This window comes from Scyliorhinus torazame, chromosome 12 (assembly GCF_047496885.1).
Source record: "Scyliorhinus torazame isolate Kashiwa2021f chromosome 12, sScyTor2.1, whole genome shotgun sequence".
Lineage (NCBI taxonomy): Eukaryota > Metazoa > Chordata > Chondrichthyes > Carcharhiniformes > Scyliorhinidae > Scyliorhinus > Scyliorhinus torazame.
Window position 1 is genome coordinate 223,738,384 of NC_092718.1, and position 17,236 is coordinate 223,755,619.

General features: G+C 51.7%; 1 protein-coding gene across 1 annotated transcript in view; it reads left to right on the forward strand.

The window, feature by feature from the left end:
* The window catches only part of LOC140387135 (protein unc-119 homolog A-like), a 67,073-nt gene extending 53,524 nt beyond the window's left edge, over positions 1–13,549 (forward strand). Inside the window, exons 2-4 of the mRNA XM_072470145.1 lie at positions 5–95; positions 3,711–3,883; positions 12,359–13,549. Coding sequence (XP_072326246.1) covers positions 5–95; positions 3,711–3,883; positions 12,359–12,471 — 377 coding nt within the window. The 3' untranslated portion in view covers positions 12,472–13,549. The remainder of the gene's footprint in view (positions 1–4; positions 96–3,710; positions 3,884–12,358) is intronic.
* Positions 13,550–17,236: the final 3,687 nt, after the last annotated feature.

Genomic DNA, 17,236 nt, shown 5'->3' on the forward strand with positions numbered 1-17,236 from the left:
AAAGACGTGGATGCCAATGCCGGGCGGTTTGTGCGTTACCAGTTCACCCCGGCCTTCCTTCGCTTGCGCCAAGTTGGTTGCCACGTGAGTGTGGAGTGTCTGGAAAGGGGGGTGGTTAGTGCAACGGGGTGGGCCCAACGCTGGCCTGGGGGGGTGGTGGGGGTCCCAATGCCGGCCTGGGTGGGGGGGTCCCACGCTGGTGTGGGGGGGGTCCCAATGCCGGCCTGGGTGGGGGGTCCCAACGCTGGCCCGGGGGGTGTGGGGGGGGTCCCAACGCTGGCCTGGGGGGTGTGGGGGGGGGTCCCAACGCTGGCCTGGGGGGGTGGGGAGGAGGTGTCTCAATGCTGGCCTGGGGAGGGGGGTGGGTCCCAACGCTAGCCTGGGGGAGGGGGGGTCCCAACGCTGGCCTGGGGGAGGGGTGGGGGGGGTCCCAACGCTGGGCCTGGGGGAGGGTGGGGGGTCCCAATGCTGACCTGGGGGAGGAGGGGGGGGGGTCCCAACGCTGGCCTGGGGAAGGGGGGGGGGGTGTCCCACCGCTGGCCTGGGGAATGGGGGGGGGTCCCACCGCTGGCCTGGGGGGGTGGGGGGCTCCCAACGCTGGCCTGGGGGAGGGGGAGTGGATGTCCCCACGCTGGCAAGGGACGAGGGTGGGTTCAGGGGCTATTCCCACATTGGCCTGGGGGGTGGGAGGAGACACTGAGCTGAGGTTCAATCTCGCCTGAGTCCCAGGCCGAGAGCATCCATTTTGTTATTGTTCCAAAATAAGATGAAAGACATGCATTTCGATAGCGCCTTTCCCGATCTCCTCATGTCCTGTAGCTTTTGCATTACAGCCAATAAATAAGTTTCTGGAATGTAGTCATCGATGTAATTTCCGAAACGATACAGCCAGTTTACACACAGCAAGATCCCAGAAGCAGCAATATGCTAGTGAACAGGTAACCTGTTTTTGAAATGCTGCATTGAGATTGCCTGGTCCGCCTGAGGGGGGCAGCTCAGGCCTGAGAAACAGGAGTCGGTCTTTAGGCCTCTGGATCCTTGTCCTCCATTCAACAAATTCAAGGCTGGTCTGATTGTGACAGCAATCCATCATTTAGGATCCTTTGCAGATTAAAAATCTGTCTGTCTCAGCCTTGAATATATTCAATAACCTAATCTCCACGGCTAGAAGAGTGAATTTATAAAGTTAACAACCTCCTTCCATCCCATGGGAAACACCGTCGCAGGCCTTGCCTTGTCAAAGGCCCCTCAGAATCCAGTGTTTCAATAAGACACCCTCGCATTCTTCTAAACTGAGTACCGGCTGGGCCCTGTTCAACCTTTCTCCATCCCCATCCTCTCAGAAATCATTTGATTGAATCTTCTCTGAGCTACTTCCTATGGATGTATATCCTTTTTTTAAAACTTGACTTTCTCTTAATGGCCTCTGACTGTGCAGCACTCCCTCAGTACTGACCCTCTGACAGTGCGGCACTCCCTCAGTACTGACCCTCTGACAGTGAAGCACTCCCTCAGTACTGACCCTCTGACAGTGCGGCACTCCCTCAGCACTGACCCTCTGACAGTGCAGCACTCCCTCAGTACTGACCCTCTGACAGTGCAGCGCTCCCTCAGCACTGACCCTCTGACAGTGCGGCACTCCCCTCAGTACTGACCCTCTGACAGTGCGGCACTCCCTCAGCACTGACCCTCTGACAGTGCAGCACTCCTCAGTACTGACCCTCTGACAGTGCGGCACTCCCTCAGCACTGACCGCCTCTGACAGTGCGGCACTCCCTCAGTACTGACCCTCTGACAGTGCAGCACTCCCTCAGCACTGACCCTCTGACAGTGCAGCACTCCCTCAGTACTGACCCTCTGACAGTGCGGCACTCCCTCAGTACAGACCCTCTGACAGTGCGGCACTCCCTCAGTACTGACCCTCTGACAGTGCGGCACTCCCTCAGTACTGACCCTCTGACAGTGCGGCACTCCCTCAGTGCTGACCCTCTGAGACAGTGGCAGCACTCCCTCAGTACTGACCCTCTGACCGTGCGGCACTCCCTCAGTACTGACCCTCTGACCGTGCGGCACTCCCTCAGTATTTACCCTCTGACAGTGCGGCACTCCCTCAGTACTGACCCTCTGACCGTGCGGCACTCCCTCAGTATTGACCCTTTGACAGTGCAGTACTCCCTCAGTACTGACCCTCTGACAGTGCAGCACTCCCTCAGTACTGACCCTCTGACAGTGCGGCACTCCCTCAGTACTGACCCTCTGACAGTGCAGCACTCCCTCAGCACCTGACCCTCTGACAGTGCAGCACTCCTTCAGCTCTGACCCTCTGACAGTGCGGCACTCCCTCAGTACTGACTCTTTGACAGTGCGGCACTCCCTCAGTACTGACCCTCTGACAGTGCAGCAGTCTCTCAGCACTGACCCTCTGACAGTGCGGCACTCCCTCAGCACTGACCCTCTGACAGTGCGGCACTCCCTCAGTACTGACCCTCTGACAGTGCGGCACTCCCTCAGTACTGACCCTCTGACAGTGCGGCACTCCCTCAGTACTGACCCTCTGACAGTGCGGCACTCCCTCAGTACTGACCCTCTGACAGTGCGTGCACTCCCTCAGTACTGACCCTCTGACAGTGCGGCACTCCCTCAGTGCTGACCCTCTGAGACAGTGCGGCACTCCCTCAGTACTGACCCCTCTGACCGTGCGGCACTCCCTCAGTATTGACCCTCTGACAGTGCAGCACTCCCTCAGTACTGACCCTCTGACAGTGCAGCACTCCCTCAGTACTGACCCTCTGACAGTGCAGCACTCCCTCAGTATTGACCCTCTGACAGTGCGGCGCTCCCTCAGTACTGACCCCTCTGACAGTGCGGCACTCCCTCAGTACTGACCCTCTGACAGTGCAGCACTCCCTCAGTACTGACCCTCTGAGACAGTGCGGCACTCCCTCAGTACTGACCCTCTGACCGTGCGGCACTCCCTCAGTATTGACCCTCTGACAGTGCAGCACTCCCTCAGTATTGACCCTCTGACAGTGCGGCGCTCCCTCAGTACTGACCCTCTGACAGTGCGGCACTCCCTCAGTACTGACCCTCTGACAGTGCAGCACTCCCTCAGTATTGACCCTCTGACAGTGCGGCGCTCCCTCAGTACTGACCCTCTGACAGTGCGGCACTCCCTCAGTACTGACCCTCTGACAGTGCAGCACTCCCTCAGTACTGACCCTCTGACCGTGCGGCACTCCCTCAGTACTGACCCTCTGACCGTGCGGCACTCCCTCAGTATTGACCCTCTGACAGTGCAGCACTCCCTCAGTATTGACCCTTTGACAGTGCGGCGCTCCCTCAGTACTGACCCTCTGACAGTGCGGCACTCCCTCAGTACTGACCCTCTGACAGTGCAGCACTCCCTCAGTATTGACCCTCTGACAGTGCGGCGCTCCCTCAGTACTGACCCTCTGACAGTGCGGCACTCCCTCAGTACTGACCCTCTGACAGTGCAGCACTCCTCAGTACTGACCCTCTTGACAGTGCGGCACTCTGTCAGTGCTGACCCTCTGACTCTGTGGTGCTCTGGGAGTTTAGGCCTGTTTTGCGGGGCTGTAGTCTCTGGAGAGTGATTGGGAACATACAGCCTCGGGATGTGGAGGCTGCTGTTCCTGAGCAAATGTTGGGGATGTGGTCCGGGTATCAATTACGGCTCATTTTGTCTGCAGGGTGGAATTCACAGTGGGTGAAAAACCCATCAACAGCTTCCGAATGATTGAGAGGCACTACTTCCGGGACCAGCTGCTAAAAAGCTTTGACTTTGAGTTTGGGTTCTGCATTCCCAGCAGCAAGAACACCTGCGAACACATCTATGAATTCCCCCAGCTGTCCGAGGAGCTCAGTGAGTATACGGGGACCAGTCTGCGGAGGCGCCTCCAAGTCTTTCATGTTGGTTTCTTGGGGTGGGTTTCTGTCACTGGGGCAGTCAGTAAGCAGGAGGCAAATTCCTCCTCCTGCCCAAGGCCTTTGGCCTAGTTTTAAAACCATTTTTGATATCTCCAAATTGTTTTAAAGAACTCTGATGGACACAGTGCAGGGAGCGGCCAATCAACTCCTTGTTAAAGTTGTGCCCTAACTTTATTTACCATTTGGGTTCCATATCCTGGAGTAGCCTTCCTTAACAAATATCTATCCTTCTCAGTTTGGGAATTTTACATTGACCCCCACCACCCCAGCTTCAAGCATTTTGGGGAGGGCATTCCGGATTTCCGCTCCTCTGAGTGTCAGCTGCTTCCTGACATCACCCACCATGGCCGGCTCCTCATTCCGATCGTTCTCCCATGTACCTGATTGAATCCTGTAATTATTCTAAATAATTCATTTATATCACACCCAAGTGCCCTTCGTTATGCGAATGCTAACCTGGGCAATGCAGTTTAGAGGTTTTCAAAATCACACTGTGTCTGGACGGAGAGTAAATGTTCCCCTCGGGAAAGGATCGAGAACGAGAGGCACGAATTTAAAGTAATTATTGAAAGCGGCAAATGCGACACGAGGAGAAATGTTTTCACTCAACGAGTCGTTAGGATCTGGAATGTTCTGTCTGAGAGTGAGGGAGGCAGATTCACACAGCGAGTGGTTAGGATCCGGAATGTTCTGTCTGGGAGTGGGGTGGAGGCAGATTCACACAGCGAGCGGTTAGGGTCTGGAATGCACTGTCTGTGAGTGTGGTGGAGGCAGATTCACACAGCGAGTGGTTAGGAACTGGAATGTTCTGTCTGTGAGTGAGAGAGGCAGATTCACACAGCGAGTGGTTAGGATCGGGAATGTACTGTCTGAGAGTGTGGTGGAGGCAGGTTCACACAGCGAGTGGCTAAGATCTGGAATGTGCTGTCTGAGAGTGTGGTGGAGGCAGGTTCACACAGCGAGTGGCTAAGATCTGGAATGCACTGTCTGAGAGTGAGAGGCGCAGATTCACACAGCGAGTGGTTAGGATCTGGAATGTTCTGTCTGAGAGTGTGGTGGAGGCAGATTCACACAGCGAGTGGTTAGGATCGGGAATGTACTGTCTGGGAGTGTGGTGGAGGCAGATTCACACAGCGAGTGGTTAGGATCGGGAATGTACTGTCTGAGTGTGGTGGAGGCAGGTTCACGACAGCGAGTGGTTAGGATCGGGAATGTACTGTCTGTGAGTGTGGTGGAGGCAGGTTCACACAGCGAGTGGTTAGGGTCTGGAATGCACTGTCTGTGAGTGAGAGAGGCAGATTCACACAGCGAGTGGTTAGGATCTGGAATGCACTGTCTGAGAGTGAGAGAGACAGATTCACACAGCGAGTGGTTAGGATCTGGAATGTACTGTCTGTGAGTGAGAGAGGGAGATTCACACAGCGAGCGGTTAGGGTCTGGAATGCACTGTCTGTGAGTGTGGTGGAGTCAGGTTCAATCGAAGCTTTCAGCAGAGAATTAGACTTGTTAACTGAATGTGTAGAGCTAACGAGAGAAGGCACTAGATGAGTTGGTCATTCAGAGAGCCAGTACAGACCGGATAGACCAAATGGCCTCCTGTACTATAGAAATTCTGCATTCACCCTCATAATTTAACACATTTAGCCCCTTGAAAGGGAAAATGTAGATGGTCTTCACCAGTATGACGGTGTAATGGTGAAAGTATGGCACTGATCGTCCAGAAGACATGAGTTCAAATCCCATGAAGGGCATTTGGAAAATCAAATTCAGTTTTCAAAAATCTGAAATTTAAAAAATATTCAGTAAAAGTGACTGAAGTTCTAAAAACCAAACTGATTCACCGGTGTCCTTTAGGGAAGGAAAGCTGCTGCCCTTAGACAGACTGGTCAGTATGTGACCACTGTCTCGCAGCAATCTGATTGATCGTTAACTGCCTGCTGCGTTTTGTATTTATTTACGGGATGTGCGTGTCGCTGGCTCTGCCGACATTTATTGCCCTTGTGAAGGTGGGGGTGAGCTGCCTTCTTGAACCACTGCAGTCCCTGAGGTGTAGGTACACCCACTGTGCTGTTAGGGAGGCAGTTCCAGGATGTTGCCTCAGCGGCAGTGAAGGAACGGCGATATATTTCCCAGTCAGGATGGTGAGTGACTTGGAGGGGAACCTCCAGGTGGTGGGGTTCCCAGGTATCTGCTGCTCTTGTCCTTCTAGATGGTAGTGGTTGTGGGTTTGGAAGGTGTCGTCTAAGGAACCTTGGTGAGTTACTGCAGAGCATCTTGTAGATGGTACACACGGCTGCTACTGTGCGTTGGTGGTGGAGGGTTTGAGTGTTTGCGGAAGGGGGAGCAATCAAGCGGGGCTGCTTTGTCCTGGATGGTGTCGAGCTTCTTGAGTGTTGTTGGAGCTGCGCTCATCCAGGCAAGTGGAGAGTATTCCATCACACCCCGACTTGTGCCTTGTAGATGGTGGACAGGCTTTGGGGGTTCAGGAGGTGAGTTACTCACCGCAGGTTTCCAGCCTCTGACCTGCTCTGGTAGCCACAGTATTAATGTGGCTGGGTCCAGTTCAGTTTCTGATCAATGGTAACCCCCAGGATGTTGATTGTGGGATTCAGCGATGGTAAAGCCATTGAATGTTAGATCCTCTGTTGTAGGAGATGGTCATTACCTGGCACTTGTGTGGCTCAAATGTAACTTGCCACTTGTCAGCCCAAGCCTGGATCAATATCAAATTGCTGGACAATTCCAGGTCTTGCTGAATTTGGACAGGGACTGCTTCAGTATCTGAGGAGTCGCGAATGGTGCTGAACATTGTTCAGTCATCAGCGAACATCCCCACTTCTTTTAATGCAGTTTTTGTTTTCGATTTTTCCAATTGGAAGGGGCAATTTAGTGTGGCCAATCCACCTAGCCTGCACATCTTTGGGTTGTGGGGGTAAAACCCACGCAGACACTGGGAGAATGTGCAAACTCCACACGGACAGTGACCCAGAGCCGGGATCGAACCTGGGACCTCGGCGCTGTGATGCAGCAGTGCTAACCACTGCGCCACCCTGTTGCCCGAACATCCCCACTTCTGACCTTATGATGCAAGGAAAGTCATTGAGGAAGTCCTGCAGTGATGTCCTGGAACTGAGATGACTGATCTCTAATCAACACAACTACTGTCCTTTGTGCCGGGTATGACTCCAACCAGCGGAGAGTTTTCCCCCTGATTCCCACTGACTCCAGTTTAGCTCGGGCTCCTTGATGCCACACTCGGTCAAACGCTGCCTTGACGTCGAGGGCAGTCACTCTCACCTCACCTCTGGCATTCAGCTCTTTTGTCCATGTTTGAACCAAGGCTGTAATGAGGTCAGGAGCTGAGTGACCCTGGCGGAGTCCAAACTGAGCATCCGTGAGCAGGTTATTGCTGAGTAAGTGCCGCTTGATAGCTCTGTTGCTGACTCCTTCCATCACTTTGCTGATGATGGAGAGTAGACGGACAGGACGGTAATCGGCTGGGTTGGATTTGTCCTGTTTCTCGTGTACAGGACACACCTGGGCAATTTTCCACATTCCGGGTAGCTGCCAGTGTCGGAGCTGTACTGGAACAGCTTTACAGAGCAATAACCGAGCATTCAATAGCCTCGAGGGACAGCCGCCTAATTGTAATAATATTGAGTTAAACTGCGCGCCTGAGAAAGGCAGTTTACTGTCTGCCAACTTCATTTTTCTTTCACCTGTGACCTCTGGTTATTTATGTTTGTGCAGGGGACCGCACGGCGGCACAGTGGTTAGCACTGCTGCATCAGCATTGAGGTCCCGGGTTCAATCCCGGCCCTGGGTCACTGTCCGTGTGGAGTTTGCACATTCTCCCTGTGTCTGTGTGGGTCTCACCCCCACAACCCAAAGATGTGCAGGTTAGGTGGATTGGCCGCGCTAAATTGCCCCTTAATTGGAAAAAATTAAATGAGTACTCAATTTTTTTTTTTTTTAAATGATATCTGTGTCACTGCAAACAATTTTGCTTTATTTGTTTGGTTGTTTATTTATCTATTTATTTATTAATCTATCTTTATTATGCCAACACCATCCATAATTTCTCACTGCTTTACAACAATGTTTAATGTTATGTAGGAAATGGGGCAGCCATTTTGCAGAGAAAGATCTCACAAACACTATAATATTCTGTTTCAGTGCGGCACTCCCTCAGTACTGACCCTCTGACAGTGCAGCACTCCCTCAGTACTGACCCTCTGACAGCGCGGCACTCCCTCAGTACTGACCCTCTGACAGTGCAGCACTCCCTCAGTACTGACCCTCTGTCAGTGCGGCACTCCCTCAGTACTAACCCTCTGACAGTGCAGCACTCCCTCAGTACTGACCCTCTGACAGTGCGGCACTCCCTCAGTACTGACCCTGTGACAGTGCGGCACTCCCTCACTACTGACCCTCTGACAGTGCAGCACTCCCTCAGTACTGACCCTCTGACAGTGCAGCACTCCCTCAGTACTGACCCTCTGACAGTGCGGCACTGCCTCAGTACTGACCCTCTGACAATGCAGCACTCCCTCAGTGCTGACCCTCTGACAGCGCAGCACTCCCTCAGTACTGACCCTCTGACAGTGCGGCACTCCCTCAGTACTGACCCTCTGACAGTGCAGCACTCCCTCAGTACTGACCCTCTGACAGTGCGGCGCTCCCTCAGTACTGACCCTCTGACAGTGCGGCACTCCCTCAGTACTGACCCTCTGACAGTGCGGCACTCCCTCAGTACTGACCCTCTGACAGAGCAGCACTCCCTCAGTACTGACCCTCTGACAGTGCAGCACTCCCTCAGTACTGACCCTCTGGCAGTGCAGCACTCCCTCAGTACTGACCCTCTGACAGTGCAGCACTCCCTCAGTACTGACCCTGTGACAGTGCGACACTCCCTCAGTACTGACCCTGTGACAGTGCGGCACTCCCTCAGTACTGACCCTCTGACAGTGCAGCACTCCCTCAGTACTGACCCTCTGACAGTGCGGCACTCCCTCAGTACTGACCCTCTGACGGTGCAGCACTCCCTCAGTACTGACCCTCTGACAGTGCAGCACTCCCTCAGTACTGACCCTCTGACAGGGCAGCACTCCCTCAGTACTGACCCTGTGACAGTGCAGCACTCCCTCAGTACTGACCCTGTGACAGTGCAGCACTCCCTCAGTACTGACCCTCTGACAGTGCAGCACTCCCTCAGTCCTGACCCTGTGACAGTGCGGCACTCCCTCACTACTGACCCTCTGACAGTGCAGCACTCCCTCAGTACTGACCCTCTGACAGTGCAGCACTCCCTCAGTACTGACCCTCTGACAGTGCGGCGCTCCCTCAGTACTGACCCTCTGACAGTCCTGCATCCCTTATATAAGAGTTCTTCCTGTTTATTTCCATTATTCCCATTTATTTTATTTTGTTTTATTATTTTTGGTCCTTAGACCAATAATTGAAATGTGCCGTTATGCAGAGAACTCAGCCTGATGCAGCCTGTTGGTCAGGACAGTGTGCTCCCAGGTCTTGTTTTGGAAAGGAAAGTCAGATTCTTAGGTGCTGAGTGAATCTTCGGACCCGCTTTGGAGGGAGTCAGTTCGATTGGCTGACTGGCAACTGGTGGGTTGGCCTGGGACAGTGTACTGCCTCCCAACAGTCAGTGACTGGATCCCAGCCGGAGAGATCCCAGCCGGAGAGATCCCAGCCGGAGAGATCCCAGCCGGAGAGATCCCAGCCGGAGAGATCCCAGCCGGAGAGATCCCAACCGCAAGGACGAGTAAAACCAAAAACGGGACTGGGTGAAACCTTTCACTTTTCGGGTTGGAGCGGGCAGTGAAGTGGGGGGAGGCAGTGGTATTGTCACTGGACTGGTATTCCAGAGACCCAGAGTAATGCACTAGGGACCTGGTTCGAATCCCACCGGGGCAGTTGGTGGAATTTGAATTCTATGGGCAGCATGGTAGCACAAGTGGTTAGCACTGTGGCTTCACAGTGCCAGGGTCCCAGGTTCGATTCCCCGCTGGGTCACTGTCTGTGCGGAGTCTGCACGTTCTCCCCGTGTCTGCGTGGGTTTCCTTCCACAGTCCAAAGATGTGCAGGTTGGGTGGATTGGCCGTGATAAATTGCCCTTAGTGTCCAAAAAGGTTGGGAGGGGTCATTGGGTTACAGGGATAGGGCGGAAGTGAGGGCTTAAGTGGGTCGGTGCAGACTCGATGGGCCGAATGGCCTCCTTCTGCACTGTATGTTCTATGTTCTAACAAGATCTGTTACTGCAAAGGAATCTTCCTGTGAGCCATTTCCCCATTATCTGAAGGAGAATAAGGATAGCCCAGTCTCGGTGCTCCTCCAAGTCAAGGCGGCATTTGACCGAGTGTGGCATCAAGGAGCCTGAGCTAAACTGGAGTCAATGGGAATCAGGGGAAACTCTCCGCTGGTTGGAGTCATACCCGGCACAAAGGAAGATGGTTGTGGTGGTTGGAGGTCGATCATCTCAGCTCCAGGACATCACTGCAGGAGTTCCTCAGGGTCGTGTCCTAGGTCCAACCATCCTCAGCTGCTTCATCAACGACCTTCCTTCCATCATCAGGTCAGAAGTGGGGAGATTGTTGAGAACTTCACTATGTCCATCACCATTCGTTCCTCCTTGGATACTGAAACAGTTCAGGTGCAAATGCAGCAAGACCTGGATGATATCCAAGCTTGAGTTGCATTCGTGCCACACAAGTGCCAGGCAATGGCCATCTCCTACAAGAGAGGATCTAACCACCGCCCCCATGACATTCAATGGCATTACCATCGCTGAATCCCCACAATCAACATCCTGGGGGTTACCATTGATCAGAAACTGAACTGGACCCAGACACATTAATACTGTGGCTACCAGAGCAGGTCAAAGGCTGGAAACCTGCAGCGAGTAACTCACCTCCTGACCCCGCAAAGCCTGTCCACCATCTACAAGGCATAAGTCAGGAGTGTGATGGAATACTCTCCACTTGCCTGGATGAGTGCAGCTCCAACAACACTCAAGAAGCTCAACACCATCCAGGACAAAGCAGCCCCGCTTGATTGCTCCCCTTCCACAAACATTCACTCCTTCCCCCACTGACACACAGTGGCAGCCGTGTGTCCCATCTACAAGATGCTCTGCAGTAACTCACGAAGGTTCCTTAAGCAGCACCTTCCAAATCCACGACTACTACTATCTAGAAGGACGAGAGCAGCAGATACCTGGGAACCCCACCACCTGGAGGTTCCCCTCCAAGTCACTCACCACCCTGACTTGGAAATATATCGCCGTTCCTTCACTGTCGCTGGTGCAAAATTCTGGAATTTCCTCCCTAACAACATTATGGGTGTACCTACACCACCGGGACTGGACTTGTTTAGCTATCCTCAGCTCCACCACCTTCTGAAGGGCAACTAGAGATGGCCAACCAGCAACGCCTGCATCCTGTTAATGTTTTTTTTTTTAAAGTACAAAGCTGTACAAATAAATCTTATTAGGAGCTTAAATCTCACTGAGGAAGCTTTAGACCAATCCACATCCTACAACCTGCTCTGAAAACTCTGCTGGCATTTTGACATCTGTGATAAATTCCACCTCAGCAGCTGAGACCCTCTACAACATTCTGAAACAATAAACAGCATTCTTAAAGAGAATTTTAATTCACCCCCTCACCCAATGTTAATGGATCCTTTATAAAAATCCAGGAACCATATCCACACTTTCACCAAAGACTCAGCCGTTCTTTGGACCAGACCCTGTCTGTTTACCAGGTTACATTGATTAGTTTTTGAGATATATGATTTACAGGTAAATAGACTAACAGGGCAAAAACGTTACATCTGCTCATCTCATTGGAGGAGATGATAGGTTTGAAGGATCTCGTGGTGACTTGAGTGAACTTTTTTTTTGAAAAATATTTTATTGAGGCATTTATATATTTACACATCAAACACATAACACAAAACCAACATGGGCTACAAATAACAAACCAACTAAATACCTAATACCCCACCATCCCGCCTTCCGTTCCCCAACTACCCTACTTACTTCCCCCCCCCCCCCCCCCCCCCCCCCCCCCTCCCCGCTGGCATCTTAACTATTCTCAAAGAATTCGATGATAAGTAAACACCTTTTCACAAGATGAGTTTTGATGACTTGGCAGGAAAACCGATTCAGTTTTAACTTTCAAAAGGAAATTGGTTCATTATTTGGGAAGAGCGTGAGGCTCTCGGAAAGGACCAAGGGAGTTGGACCCATTGGATAGTTCTTTCTAAGGACTGGTACATACATGATGGGCAAATGGCCTCCTTTGTGCTGTATAATTCTAATGTTCTGTGAGGGGTGGGCTGCGTGATGACGGGTTCCATAAAAACGTAAGTTCTTCTTTACAATTGCCCACAGTTCGGGAGATGGTGACCCGACCGTACCAGACCCAGTCGGATAGTTTCTACTTTGTGGATAACAAGCTGGTGATGCACAACAAGGCCGACTATGCCTATGGAAACGGGCCATGAGAAGGTGGCCAGGTCTTTGCTACTTCCGACTCCAGAGCATCCACCTTGGGGAGGCCAAGTCTCCAGAACGCCAAGAGCATCAATGGGAATTCCAAGACTGTGACCCTCTGGTTAACCACAATCTCACTCTGAACACGACTAACTCCGCTTCTAATTGCGTGCTAACTTGAATTGGGATAACCCTTCAAATGTCACCATTCGTTCCAGTTTCATCATGAATATTATTTTTAAATGACCTGCATCTCCAGGTTGAGGGTCAGAGTTCACATTCCAGCATTGACCAACCCCCTCCTTCACTCCAGAGACAGCGAGCAGCCTGGCTCCCTGAATGGGGGGGGGGGGGTGGCTTCACAATAGCTGAGAGTTTGACCCATCAGCCTCCTGTCCGCCCGTGTGTCTGCTCAAACTGCTGTTCACAGCCAGTCCCTCCCCACACCTTAGTCCTAATTCCTGGTGAGACCCCAGGATACATGAAGGGAAACTGTTTGAAATAAATTAAATTTGTCCACCAGTAAATCTTAGCCCCTGGATGAGCCAGTTTCAATTCTTGACTGAGCTCGGTTTTGAGGCAAATTCACATCGAGTATGTCCTTATTTAATTCGAGAATATGTCCTCGGTCAAGATGTCCCAACACTGGGATTTAAATCGAGATTGGTGTTTAGTTTTCCAGTGATCTGTCAGGAGTCTGCAGGTTCCGCTGCTTGGTGTTCCCTGTGTGTGTCTGTGTGTGTTTAATTTGTTTAATTTATGGTAGGCGCGACCCCACAGCAGAGCAGTCACACGAGCAGGGCCGGATCGAGCGTTTAGTATATTCCAAGTGCTCCACCATCACCCCTGTTTTTAGCGCTTGGTCGTTGACACTTGAATTAAATATTTATTTTTTAAGTAGAAACTGAATGGCAACGAAAGAAGTCAAATTGTTTCCCCGATCCTTTGTGCTGGTTGGTTTTTTTGTCAGTCCGTGAGGATTTGTTGAGATCTGTAATATATTGAGTTTCTCGCTCTCTAATGTTAAGGTGTTGAATGCAGTGTCATCTGAACGATTTCTCAACAGATATATAAACAAACTTTCAAAAAGAGGCACTCCGTGTTGTATTTTTGCAGTTTTGTCTTTATCCTGTGCGTGCGTGGTGGGGGGGGGGGGTAGCTCTCTACCTACCCCACCAGGCCTCTCCCTGGGGGGGATATCTCTGCCTATCCAACATATTTTGTATTGTTGCGGCAGCACAAGTGGCTTCACAGCTCCAGGGTCCTGGGTTCGATTCCCTGCTGGGTCACTGTCTGTGCGGAGTCTGCATGTTCTCCCCGTGTGTGTGAGGGTTTCCTCCGGGTGCTCCGGTTTCCTCCCACTGTCCCATGATGTGCAGGTTAGGTGGATTGGCCATGGTAAATTGCCCTTGGTGTCCAAAAACGGTTAGGAGGGGTTGTTGGGTTACGGGGATTGGGTGGAATTGCGGGCTTAAGTGGGTCGGTGCAGACTCGATGGGCCGAATGGCCTCCTTCTGCACTGTATGTTCTATGTTCTAAGAGATGACCGAGTCTGAGTTTCCCCTCTGACCTGTTCTTGGGTTCATGGACAATTGGTAATTGAGACACAATCCTGGCACTTTCAGAATGCCAAATTCAGCCTGAGACTGTTTGGGAATGGAATGGGAATGGGATTGGTGACAAGGGAGTGGAGTTTGTGGACAATTATCAGCCGGAGGAAATGACAACTTATTGAAGAGCAGCATTCTGCTCAGCAGAGACCTACTGAAATCGACACATTTCTCATCTCCCAAGTGGAAAGCGAATATTCAGAAAGAAACTCCTGAATCGGGGCAACACGGCGCAGTGGTTAGCACTGCTGCCTCACAGCGCTGAGGACCCAGGTACGCTCCCAGCCCCGCGTACGCTCCCAGCCCCGGGTCACTGTCCATGTGGAGTTTGTACATTCTCCCCGTGTCTGCGTGGGTCTCACCCCCACAACCCAAAGATGTGCAGGTTAGGTGGATTGGCCACGCTAAATTGCCCCTTAATTGGAAAAAATAATAATTGGGTAATAAAAATAGAGAAAACTGCTGAATTAGTTACATTAGAGGATGTTTCAGCGCGGTTTGTTCTGCAGAATCTATTGTTTCCGACCCCAGGGTTTGGTTATTTCTCCTTCCAGCATTTATCTTTCACGTGATCCCTGAGCTGATTTTGAGATGGTGATGTTTTCCCTTTGGGACCATGGAGGGAGCGACCTCAGCCCTGGGGAATTTGTGAGGGAACGACTTGACCCACTCGCCACTTCATCACCCTGCCTGGGCCACCAGAGGGTGGGTGCAATTCAGTTGACAATTCTCTGGCAGTAAGACTGAGTTTGGGACTCTGAAACATGTGGATTCCCTTCATGAATCATTATTGTAAGGAGACTTCCTGTGGCAAAATGTAGAAAGAGGTCGTCTGTAAGGGAGCTAGAGTCCTTGATCTTTGGCGCTTTTTAACCCGGTTTCCAGGGATAATCTGTGTACAGACTCGTCCCGATGGAGAGCTGTTTGCAAAAGAATGTCAAAAAATACCCAAGAAGAAATATTGGGACGAATGTTGCAAACGTTATTCCTCCTGCAGCGTCGTGCAAGGTGCGGAGTCCATTGGGAGGGAGGAGGCAGGCTTGTCGGGTGGGACTGCACCTATTACAGTGGATAGGTTGACGGAGGTGGTAGCGGCTGAATTGAAAAGGCAGTTCAATAAACGCTTTGAAGGGCAAGGAGGGGAGATGCTGGAGACCCTCGAGCAGTGGGTGGAGGATGTGCTGGCCCCGATAGAGGAGGCTCTAGGGGAAAACATCAGAGCCAGTGAGGGAGCGTGGGGAGGTGTTGCAGGAAGCACTGTCACAGGACAGTGACCATTCCGCCTTGTTGACAGCCGAGCTACTGAAGGTGGAGGATCGGAATAAGGACCTGAGGGCAACGGTCGTGGACCTGGAGAAGAGGTCGTGCAGTGGGTTAGCCCTGCTGCCTCACGGCGCTGAGGTCCCAGGTTCGATCCTGGCTCTGGGTCACTGTCCGTGTGAAGTTTGTACATTCTCCCCGTGTTTGCGTGTGTTTCGCCCCCACAACCCAAAGATGTGCAGGGTAGGTGGATTGGCCGCGTTAAATTGCCCCTTAATTGGAGAAAATGAATTGGGCACTCTAAAAGTCCCGAAAGACGTGCTGTTAGGTGAATTGGACATTCTGAATTCTCCCTCTGTGACCCGAACAGGCGCCGGAATGTGGCGACTAGAGGCTTTTCACAGTAACTTCATTGCAGTGTTAATGTAAGCCTACTTGTGACAATAATAAAGATTAGTTATAGAGACACTCAGTGATTTGGTCTCCACAGTCTTCAGCGAGCAGCCTTCAATAGGGCGAAGTCAATGCTGTACAAGTGTGGAGTGTGTGGTGATGTGCATCAATGTAAATACATGTAGGCTAGCTAGACACTAGAGGGAGCACCAGTGACATCACACACGCAACCAATAGATATGTTAGATAGGACGTGACCAATGGACATTCACGATACACAAGGCGGTGACACGACCACAGGGGGGCATTACACCAACCCATATATAAAGGACACCACACACATGATCTGCCTCTTTCCAGTGGAGACAGTCAGTGAGTACAGACACAGGGTTGATTCAATATTACACCCACCACGTGGATTGCAGCAACTGGTTAGTCAGTCTGGGTAGCTATAGTAGGATTAGCAGTAGTGTCGAACCCGAGTAATAGAAGTGTAAATAGTTTAATAAACGTGTTGAAGTTATCTCCACGTCTGAACCTTCCTTTGTCAAGAGCACCACAAGGAAGCCGCTTATGTTACACCTACAATATAACAAATCATGGTACCAGGACTGAACTGTTTCAATCCAGATAACCATACCTCAGCGTACAGTGACAACCAGCAACGATACCCAGGCAAGATGTTCGAGGTCCGGGTTCCGCAGCAGCTCCAGTGCCATGGCGATCTCCGCAAAAACTGGCGGGTGTTCCGGCAAATGTTTGAAATCTTCCTGGTGGCAGTCGAACTAGAAGAAGTGGCCGATGCTGAAAAAACAGAGCTTCTGATCGCCGGTGCCAGAGCAGAAGAAATCTTTTTAAAATTCAAGTTCTCCAAGGGGCAAAACAGGAGCGACTCCCAGGCAGTCCTGGGCAAATTCGGCAAATACTGTGAGGAAAACACACTCCACCCAGCAAGAAAAGATAAGAGAAGCGCCAGTACTCACCACGAGGCCGAGATCCCCGAGCAGAGAACGATTTTGGTTGGCGGCCATCTTTCTAAAGGGACTGTGAGAAGCGCAAAGAACGGGAAGGCCCGTTTGCGCATTCGCATGACGCCGCGCATGCGCAATTGCAAAAATGTCCCCAAGTAAAGGAACAACGATCTGCGCATGCGCAATCACTTCCTATGCGCTACGTCACGTGCGTCATGGCGTCGGAGGCCCCGGACCACACCCATTTAAAGGGGAAACGTCCCAAATCAAAGAAAAAATCTTTTAAAGCTGTAAAACAACCTTCCTTCACCTGGAATGACAGCACAATGCCTCAAATTGAACCAGGAAATGAAATTAACCTCCGAAGAACCCTGCAACAAGCAGTTACCTACGCCCAGACCGATGATCCTGACCTTAAATACTTTGACACCGACCTTTACATTTTCTCTGGACCTCGCGAGCCCAATGCCAGCTCCGACGCAAACAGTGATGATGTGGTCTTGGAAGTCTACGACTCGGATGAACCTTTCACCTTGGGAGGC